Source organism: Antedon bifida, chromosome 1 (assembly GCF_963402885.1).
Source record: "Antedon bifida chromosome 1, ecAntBifi1.1, whole genome shotgun sequence".
Taxonomy (NCBI): domain Eukaryota; kingdom Metazoa; phylum Echinodermata; class Crinoidea; order Comatulida; family Antedonidae; genus Antedon; species Antedon bifida.
The window spans coordinates 9,329,513-9,340,740 of NC_136226.1; the positions used below are offsets into that span (position 1 = coordinate 9,329,513).

The 11,228-nt window shown below is 32.8% G+C and overlaps 1 protein-coding gene and 1 non-coding gene across 2 annotated transcripts; one reads left to right on the plus strand and one right to left on the minus strand.

Annotated features, from left to right (window-relative positions):
- Nucleotides 1-2,683: 2,683 nt before the first annotated feature.
- On the minus strand, nt 2,684-5,215 carry LOC144853712 (eukaryotic translation initiation factor 1-like). Its single transcript, XM_078711495.1, has 4 exons — nt 5,051-5,215; nt 4,628-4,688; nt 4,056-4,149; nt 2,684-3,300 (listed from the first exon to the last, which is right to left on the minus strand). Exons 1-4 carry the CDS (start codon nt 5,079-5,081, stop codon nt 3,154-3,156), a joined length of 333 nt encoding a protein of 110 aa, XP_078567621.1. The 5' UTR covers nt 5,082-5,215; the 3' UTR covers nt 2,684-3,153.
- Nucleotides 5,216-6,033: 818 nt separating this feature from the next.
- Nucleotides 6,034-6,105, plus strand: Trnam-cau (transfer RNA methionine (anticodon CAU)). The gene has a single exon. It is a non-coding gene; the product is annotated as a tRNA-Met (tRNA).
- Nucleotides 6,106-11,228: the final 5,123 nt, after the last annotated feature.

The following is an 11,228-nucleotide window of genomic DNA, read 5'->3' on the forward strand; positions in this document are numbered from 1 at the left end:
TTAGGCCGCATGCATTCAAGGCTTACGCGCATGCGTGTTCACATGGAGATATTTTGGGAATTTGCCTTTTTCGATATCTGTCAAAATATCCTAAATTCTATTAAAAACCTAATTATTATAAAGATTTTTCTGTACATCCAAACATTAAACATTTTTTTAAATTATAAAAGGATTAAGAAGAAACCATTCAATTTTATCTGCATGCGTTACGTTCTTCTTCAATTCATCGCCTTTTTTGCGACACCGAAAACCCACCATCGTGATTTTTTACTAGAGAGGGCGCTGTATTGTTTTCTATTATTATTGTATTACAAAAAAGTACTCAATTCAATTCAATTCATTTATTTTCCAGAAGACATATAATACATAAAGTACAATCAAAAATACAAACACAAGAAAACTAACACCAGTCTGGCGGATTGTAGAAAAGTGATGAAGTCACTATGTGAGTACTCTCCTTCTGGTGCAGACAAAAACAACAAGTTAACAGCAAAATACATTAAATAAGGCAGGGAAAAACTTAGAGGAACCAAAAAGGCACAAATCAGTCACTTCAATAGTGAGGGTATCCCACAACCTCGGAAAAGAAATAAAAGCAGAGTGGTAAAATGTTAGGTGGACTTTACTCACAGGAGGAATAATTTTGAGATTTTTTTTTCAGCTGAGAATCAAGTAATAATTGTCTAAACGCAATAACTGGACCACGTTGTCATAATAAATCATCGTATAGTAGGTATGAAGTATTTCGGTGTAAAACTATCCTTAAAAATGCAGCCTGAAAGAATTGAATTTAAAAATTACTGAATTAAAGTCAATACAAATAGACGATAAAGACAAATATAATAACTGAATAGGACACTTTTAGTACGTAGGATATGAGACTGGAGATGATGATATGCCTTATTGGAGAAGGAAGAAAAACGTCCTCGAAGGCCCCTGCTAGATGACTGACATGAAGGGAAATGAGAGGCTGCCAATATATGAAACGAAGAACAAAAAACAAAAAAGTGTCGTGATGCATTTCTGCATCTTTTTGTCTCCAAAAGTAGGTTTTATCTGTTACAAACCACCGTGCGTGACGTGTCAAATCGGGGAATAAAACAACCGGCGAGATACCAAAGCCAAATCAAAATTTAAAATAAGAGGGATATTTACTACCTTTTTTTTTATTGTTGAAGCAAAACAGTAATTCTAAATACGTACGTTTAGTGACGTTTCGTTGACAACTTCATCAAACTACCAAACCAGATGAATTATTAAATGTAATGTTATCATTTTCCTTTAGAAAAACTTAATTTGCAACCGGGATTTAATATTGTCCATTTATGTCCTTTTTTTTAAAGTATGTGCAATCAGTAGAGGTTGTTCTGGCAAATATTGCTGCTATTTATTATATCAGTATCGCCACGACCGCACACATATAAGCTTGGTTCTCACTAGGACGCAATGCAAGGACGTAGACGCAACGTAAGTGAGTTGACCAATCACAACCGATGAATTATTCGAACTGTCGCTTGTCATTGGTCAACACGCTTGCGTTGCGTTTACGTCCTTGCGTTGCGTCCTAGTGGGAACCAAGCTTTAATCTCTCTCCAGACTCCACGCATCACACTGTTGTATCCAGGATGAGAAGAGCCCTCGATTTACATTGAAAATATTGTAATGATTTTGCAGTGAAAAAATCTAGATTACACTATACTGAAGATGAACAATGCCATCTGATGAAGTAAAGGTCGTCTTTAGAATCCGCCAAAGCAAAACTGAAGCATGATTCACACTAGGACGCAGCGTAAGTAATTTGACCAATCGATGGAGTATCCGAATATTAACTCACTTGCGTTGCGCATACGTCCTTGCGTTGCATTCTAGTGGCCAACCAACTTTATTAACCCAATTAATTGACGCACGTAAATTAACTGTCTAAATAGTTCCTAGATCTTTGCAAATCAAAAGCTTTCTAATAATAATAAATTTGTCTTTACGGTATATTCTTCCATCCATCTTTAGATGCAATTGATGTTGAAAATGACGGTAATGCTTGGTTCCCACACTAGAGACGCAACACAAGGACGTAACGCAACGTAAGTGAATTGACCAATCACAAACGATGAATTATTCGAACTGTCGCTTGTCATTGGTTAACACGCTTGCGTTGCGTTTACGTCCTTGCGTTGCGTCCTAGTGAGAACCAAGCTTCAGGTGGCGAGGGAACAGATTTGTTAGGCAGCTCTAAATGCCCAACTTGGAAAAGTGAAATATCGGGAGAAACAAGAGAGGGTGCTATACAAATGTTAAAAATATAGAGGGCGCTATTAAATACAATCTTCCAGAGCCATTGAATCTTATAGTAAACAATGGATATGGAAGATTTCCACTTTCTATAAATTTTTTAAACTGGAACTAGCCTTGCATAAACAATAAATGTATATGTTATTGGTATATTTTTTTCCATAATAATGAATAAGAGAAATTTCACCATAGCGGGTGGTAGATGAATCTACATATCTGGAACTCCTGCATTATCGTAGCTCTCTATGCTACAGCCCATAATAAATCCTGGTACAGTACTGCAATACATATTATGCGATGTTATTTATTTTATAGAAATAAACCACCTGGTATTTTAATATTTTAAGCTTTATTAAAATTATTTTATTAATAAATTGCAATACTAACAAACTAATGTAATTAACAAAACTTTATTAGTTGGAAATACACACAAATATATAAGGTAAAATAATATTGTTCAATCATTACACCATTACCTATGGTAGTCAAACATTGGGTACACTTGTAATAATATATTGTTTATAATGCTTAATACATTAAGAACTAGATGTTATCACTAGTGTACCTTTATCAATATATTGGAAAGGCCTACCCACCTCATTTTGTAACATCTACCACTTAATTTACACGACGACTTTCAGAATTTTCTAACATAAAAATAAATACACTGCTTCACCTAATGTCTAATACTAACCAATGATTCTCCGTTCTATGTCGAGGGTTAAAATTTGAATATTTTATATTTTCCATATCGGACATGCCACTAAATCAAAAGCTATAAATATCACTGCTATGTATATTATTTTATTCCTTGGATATTATTATTATTCAAAAACTTGACTTATGTAATAATGTCATTTCCACTTAAAAACCATGAACTTTTAACTGGCTCTTTTTAGCCAAGTTAATCTGCAAGAGGAACTCGCAAATACTGTTTCGCTTGTCCCCTTGTAATTGTATCACTTCACCATGTTCAGGATGCTCCACTACAGTCCCATTGCAAGCAAATTCCTGTCAAAAATTAAAATTTCAAATTAATTATCAGTGCATCACCAGGCGGTTTAGAATTTATTTTTAGCCTGTGGTGTATTGTATATTATATAGCACATGTATGATAATGTATGTTTAATTTTTGACGACAAATTTTGAAATACGGGCGTGATAAAAAAAGTTTTTGTTTTGTTGGAAATTTTAAATAAAGTAGAACACCTATTATGGGGATATTTTCAGTCCTCTCAATATTGTTTTAGTGTAAGAGGTCCTAAGTTGAAAAAAATTAGTTATCTTAGATGACAAATCTCTAGGCTAAGCTAGTCTAGGCCTAAATCATAAAGATTTTCGGGGGAAAATAACCAATTTTGGGGAGGCGGGTTCTGCATTAAAAATCGGAAAAAACTCGCAAATTTCGGGGAACTTGGGACCGCTGAAGTTTTTCTTTTGAGTGTCCCAAAGAAAGAGGTTCTACTGTAACTGTATTCTATTTATTATCGCTAACATAAAATGAATCCTTCAATGTATTGGTTGAGAATTACTCCGGTAATTTGAATTATAAAGCATGCCAACAACATACTGATTTCCAAGGATAACTTTGTACAGTAGAGCCTGAGTAACGGATTGATTAATTTCGGTATCAAATAAGGCTGGTTAGTTAGTGAACAGCTTTTAAGTATAATACCTGGTTAGATTTTATGGTTCCAAATAGTCTATCACAGTACTGTAGATAGATAGATATAACTTTTATTGTCCTTCTTGTAAAATGTACTTACCTTTTTAAAAACTTTTACCAGTTTCTTCTTGTCATATGCATCAGATATACCAGAGACTGTGGTTAAAGTCTTCCGGCCGTTTCTCTGCTGGATTCTACAAAATACAATGCATTATTAATAATTAACTGTTCTAAACATCCATCAAACGTGTGAAGGCTCACAGAGAAGGATTTTCTGGATCCACCTATGTATAGCAATAACTGTTATAATGTTCATTTCAAGATGTATTGTCCTCCAAAAACATGAAAAATAATAAAAAGGCCATATTGCAGTTTTAATAAAGTAACTTCCGAAAAAGTGATTAACTTTATTAAAAATACAAACTGGCCTATTCAAAATCTGATTTTATTAATCTCCATTTTTCATGTTTTGGAGGGACAATACATCTTTAAATTACAGTTTTTTCAGGTTAATAATTTTTTCCCCAATCTAATTTTTTGTCAAAGTGTATAAATGGCAATATTCAGCAAAAACGTTTCAGGGGGACAATATAAGAGAAAATACTTTGATAATAATTAATGCATTATGATTGAAAACTGAAATAAATTATTGCCCTTTTTACATTGACATACCTTATGTGAATGACAGCTTCCTGGCGATTGCCAGATTCACTTGAGGCCTCTGTAAATGGATCTAAAAAAGCAAGTTCATATATGTTTTTACATACAAAAATAGGCTAGGCTAGCTAGAATTTAAATGCTTTGCCAATCAATATACAATTACTAAATTATGCTATTTTATTACTTAGCCTAGCTATAAGCCTAGTGACAGTACTTGTGGGTATTAAGCTATAGATAGGCCTAAAAACTCTAGAGTAGAGAATTCCGACACACTAAAGTCGATAATAATTTATACTCAAGAATTGGGACGAATAGTCTTTAGTGGATGCCTGCAGTGGCAGTGGATTGCGTATCGACCTGTCTCTTTGTGTTTTCCTTGAATTGCCTAGGCCAATAATTACGGTATTTGTACCATTTTATAATCATAATACTCACCATATGTTTGTAAATTTTGAATGCCGGACATCAGACTATCAGTTGTTTCTATTAAAAGTTACAAAAATACTTAATATAGCACGATTGCTTTGGATTTAACTAGGTAGTTTGCGGAACGAAATCGACGACACAACACAACTCAAAGACAGTAAAAATATGGATGACGAGTTGATTGACTCATAATCTACGACGTCACAGAAAATAATAAATGACGTCATGCTGCAGCACACTCTCTATTTTTCAGTGGAGTTGGTAAAATCTGTGGGCTTTATTTTGTCCACTCATTCTTGGACACCTTGTATTCAGGAGACATCCCATATTAAGAGAAAATGTTGTTGGGTCCCAAAGGTTTCCACCGTATTTTGTTACTTATCAATATATCAGTCTCTTCACACAAACCATGGAGGTATAATACATCCATGCACAAACTGAACATACGATACGACATCAGCGCAGGATTTTGTTTAAAGACACTCTACTGTAGGCCTATTATCATGGGCTAACTTTATATCAAAAGAATAATACACGATTAATAAATAATATAATTAAAAAGAAAAATATCAAATGAATAATGTCACATGATATAATTCATAACTGTTATTATTATTAATATTACTATATGGAGTATAATAAATTATTATCTAATGTTTTATTTTTTTATTTAATTTTATTTCAACTACACCCAACAGCGAAACTCGCCAATTATAGGATGCCTTTAAAATATTTAGATAAATGTATACACGAACACGAACCACTGAAAAATGTTTATATAATTAAACTGTAACAAAATAAAATGTTCAATAGGCCTACATTTGTATACACACAAAGCCATTTATTATCCTTTAAACAAAATGATAGATGTACTCTAAAACTAATGGCCTCTTTAAAAAACATTATTCAGTAGTAGATCTAGTGATCTTAATTTGCACATTTCATTCAAAAATTGCATCATACTGAACAAATTCAAAATTAAAATATGTAAAAGCAGAGTGGCGCAGCGGAAGCGTGCTGGGCCCATAACCCAGAGGTCCGAGGATCGAAACCTCGCTCTGCTATATTTTTTTGGTTATATACTTTCTCTGATAATGTATTTTGGCGTATTTTTTGTACGTGAACTCTATTTAACAGTAATCATACCACTAAAACAACACATTTATCGTATTTTCCATAAAAATACGTTAATACCATTGACAAGTTGTACAACGTTCATTAAAAGAACAAAACAATTATGTCTTATATTTTATCATCAATATTAAATAATTAATAGATCCCGGAGATTTTGAGGTACAATTTCCAATCTAACAATTATTGTAGGCATTGGCCGATGGTTGTATTTTGGCAATACAGTACCCGTACCCGTAATTTAAAAATTATTCAGTAGAGAGGGAGATCATGGAGCTATAAAATTGTATAGCTCCATGGGGAGATGTCCAAAGAATACAGATATAATATTATAGATCTTGATTTGCACATTTTCATTCGAATATTGCATCACTCTGAACAAATTTAAACTTCTCCCTCAACGTTGACTACGTATGGTAAGCAGAGTGGCGCAGAGGAAGCGTGCTGGGCCCATAACCCAGAGGTCCGAGGATCGAAACCTCGCTCTGCTATATTTTTTTTGGTATATACTTTCTTTGATAATGTATTTTTTTACGTGAACTCTATTTAAAGATTTATTGTCCCCTGAACAAATATTTTTTTTTGTTTAAGCTTGGTTCTCACTAGAACGTAACGCAAGGACGTAAACGCAACGTAAGCGTTTTAACCAATCACAAGCGAAGTTATAGACAGTTAGCAATCACAAGCGAATAAGCCATCGCTTGTGATTGGTCAATTCACTTGCGTTGCGTTACGTCCTTGCGTTGCGTCGCTAGTGGGAACCACGCTTTAATATGCCATCTTGGTCACATAATAATCGACTTTAAACAAAAATTGAATCGAAAACAATGTATTTACCTGCCAGTCAATGGGTTTTTGGTTGAATTTAACAATTTATTTTGCCATTTTATATGAGAAAACATTTTTTTTTTACGGAGGGGATTTTTAATTAAAACTAAATAACCTATTCAAAGTCTGATTTAATTAATCTTCATTTTTCATGTTTTTAGTGGGGGACAAATACATCTTTAACAACAATCATACCAATAAAACAACACATTGTAATCGTATTTATTTATTTGCCATAACGTTAAATACCATTGACAAGTTGTACAACGTTCATAAAATGAACAAAACAATTACTTATTATAATTATTTTATCATCAAAATTAAATAATTAGGCCTAATAGTAATAGATCCCGGAGATTTTCCATTCTAACAATTTATTATTGTAGGCATTGGCCGATGATTGTTTTTTGGCAATACAGTACCTGTAATTAAAAAAATATTCAGTAGATCCAGGGAGATGTCCAAAGAATATACAGTATATCAGATATAATATTATAGATCTTGATTTGCACATTTCATTCGAAATTGCATCATGCTGAACAAATTTAAAATTCCCCCCTCAACGTTGACTAAGTATGGTAAAGCAGAGTGGCGCAGAGGAAGCGTGCTGGGCCCATAACCCAGAGGTCCGAGGATCGAAACCTCGCTCTGCTATATTTTTTTTAATACTTCCTCTGAGTCTGAACATTTTTTTAATTTTTTATTTAATTTTTTTTACGTGAACTCTATTTAACAACGATAACCTAACCGCTAAAACAACAAATTTTAATCGTATTTGCCATTAAAAAAAATACATTAAATACCATTGACAAGTTGTGCAACATTCATAAAATTAAAAGAATAAAACAATTATTTATTCAAGTTTTTCAAGTTCAAGTTTATTGTTTCACACAATACAATATAAAACAGAACATAAATTAATAAATATAATTGTGTGAGGAGGACGCATTAAGCCAAGGCTTTAAGTTTGGTCCTCCAGATAAATAAATATAAGGGCTAGTGTTGCCCGAAAGCTCTGCCAACTTTTCTGGCTGTTTTACTTTATGTTTTGATTTAGCTTTTCGCTTTTTTTTGTATCTCCATTGAGATCCAGCCACTGATACCCACAGCATTGTCATTTTTTTTCAGTAATTTGCCTTTGGATTTATATTTAATTTAGGTGAGAGATAAAAAAGTGAGAGATAAAAAAAAAACACTTCTTTCTTTCGTTTAATTGACAAATAAAATTAAACAAAAATGCACAAAAAAGAGAAAAAAAAATATTCTTAAGGCAATTGTGAGTACTAATGTTCTGAATAGTTGGAAATAAGTATTTGTTTGTATTTTGTTTTAAATGAATTTATGATGGGTATTTCTTTTAAATTCAGCGGTAGGTTATTCCATATACTGTATAAGTTCCATTGTAAATAGAAGATGTTCAAATCATCAAAAACTGAAGTATTATAAAATAATTAATACATCCCAGATGTTGAGCTACAAATTCAATTCTAAAAATTTAGGCTATTATTGGAGGTATTCGCCTATAGCAAATTGGTATTTTGGCAGTACCTGAGCTGCGCTAGCTTCAAGTTGAATTTTAAAATAATATAAAATAAAGGCTTCTTTTGTCATTTGGTAAGGAATGTCAGAATAGATTTAATTAAACGAAATGTTATACCGTTATAACTTTCAATGTTTCTTTTGATTATTTTACCTTGTTGCCCATATGCGAATCGGCAAAAGTCGTAAATTGTCGGACGGTTTTACGAGTTCGGTCTTCTTTTCCTATTGCGTTTTATGCTTTTGGCCTTCATGACGTAAGGCGCTGTACGGTAATGTTAGCTACATCTGTCCCTTGGTCGTAATTGTGTCAAATAAAAATAATAATTATATGTTTTTAAGTTGCTTGAACGTAATATGGTATGCAGCCTTGCAGGGCGTATAAAAAAGAATCTTTAATTCTCTGAACCTGATAAGCAAAACGAATATTATTCGGAGATGAGAAAGGATAGGCCTACTGGGATTAACTCTGGAACAGCATACTACGAGCCAAATTTACGCGGATAAAATCAGCATTAGGCCTACATCTATAGTATATCAATAATACATTGTGTACCATTATAGGTTTGGGTAGCATTTCTTTTCTCCGTGTTCTTGAGACCACTTTGCACTCTTCCCTGGTACGATTGGTATACGTTGAACCATCAGTTTTTTGCTGAGCCTCAAGCAGACCACATACGAGGCACGATGTTGCTATTTCAGTTTTTATTAGTGTTCTTTTCCTCTCATATCGTGACTTGGTGTAGATTAAAGTTTTGATTAACCACAATAGCTAGCAATGTAAACAATTAGGCTCACCCCTTCTGTTGTTAATGCGTGAATTTCGTACTGGAGCTGAGAATTCATACACCATGTGCTATTATTAATGTACTAACTCTATACACTCGTGTTAGATCAGAATACTTTTACTGTACATGTATTTTCATGTCGTACATCAGGAATAAAACCATCAGAGAAAAATAACTTCATATAGTCAAGTTCCTTTTCCACATAGTTATCATTAACAGCTTAATATCCAGATGCAGTCAGCAGATGACATTTCATCATTATATTATTAGCGACTTAAAAGAATACATAACTATTAAAAAAAAACAGCTAGGCCTAGCAGAGAAATGATCAATTCGACCTAAAGATAAAAAGTAAAACAGAGGAATATTTAATAGGAAGAAACAAAATAAAATGGGAAAAATGCAAATACCTCGATAGTAACTTAGATACAGAACAATACATTAAAAGACGAAAATCACTAGCAGCTATGACATTAATAAGTTAAAATCATCGCTAGAACACAAAAATGTGAAATGCCGACTCTTCAGTATTTTTGTTATGTATTGACAATATACTTTTGGGTACCCAACAAAATATTGAAGGATCTATAGCATAGTTATAACTGCAAAATGTTGCGAAAGATAATGAATATTAAATTAACAAATGAAGGAAACTACAAAGAAAGTAAAAAGACCGAGACAAAAAGCAATCTGGATAAACCATGGAGGAAATATACAGATATTGTATATTTCCTCCATGGATAAACCAAATAAAAAACGATTTAAAAGGGACAAAATGTAGACTTTAGCACAATAACAAACCATCCTGCCCAAAACAGAAAAATATGGAAACAAATCATGGAAAGCGTAATCTGAATGGCGGAAAACGGAAAGGAGGAGCATCAGGAATCGGAAACTTTAATCCTCTCGGACAGGTTCATCCTAAAGATCGGTATCGTCGGATGCAATTGATAAAAATCCGTTTTGGTTTAGTTCTGTACTTGCATGCCCTTTGGATACAGTATACAATGTATAGTTCCATGGAAAAAAAAATTAACGACCACCCCCTCATTTTTTTTTCTCTTGAAAGTTGAAATACCCTTTTTAATTTTTCAAAATACAGTAGCGCAAAATATCGCACTTTAAATGTGTAATTTCCATAAATCTTCCCTAATCTTATTAATTCTATTATTCTGTATTTAATCATTTTCAATTTACAAAATAAATAATAATAGCCTACTGTACTTGATTTAAAATAAAAAAATAACATTTACGACTGTGGCCTACTGCCTCATTATGTTGGTTTACTGGGTGAAAGTTTGAAAATTGAGAGGTGATTAAAATATTTGTTTTATATATGGGAATAAACAACGGTGTATATTCCATTGGTACACAGTAATTGCTCCTTGATTATGATGCCATCTCATTATACATTCATAAACAATTTGTTACAATAAAATATTTTATTAACAACATCGATCGCTTGAAAGGGCTTGTAAAGAGCAGCCAGGGAGTGGCGAATAGCTTTATTACAAAAGGAACAATGTTCTATATCGTATTTGGATCAGCTTTTAGGCCGACCGATCGATGATTGTCTAACTTGACTTTGAAGATTCCGCCTATTGTAATTATTAAGTATATCATAAAGATGAAAGAGCGGTAGCTTAATCCGGAAAATGATCGTTATGTTAAAGCACATTAATTTGAATATAATTATTTATTTTATTTTAACAATATTTGACGATGGTGGTCCATTCAGCGGAAGCTGATCATCATCAGTGACCCTCACAAAAATACAATTTGACAAGACATTAACATTCAATTACAAATTAAACATAATTTATAAAAATGAATAAAATAAAAATTAGAATCAAATTATTGACAATGGAGTAAAATATCAAAATGGGGTTCTTCAGATATAT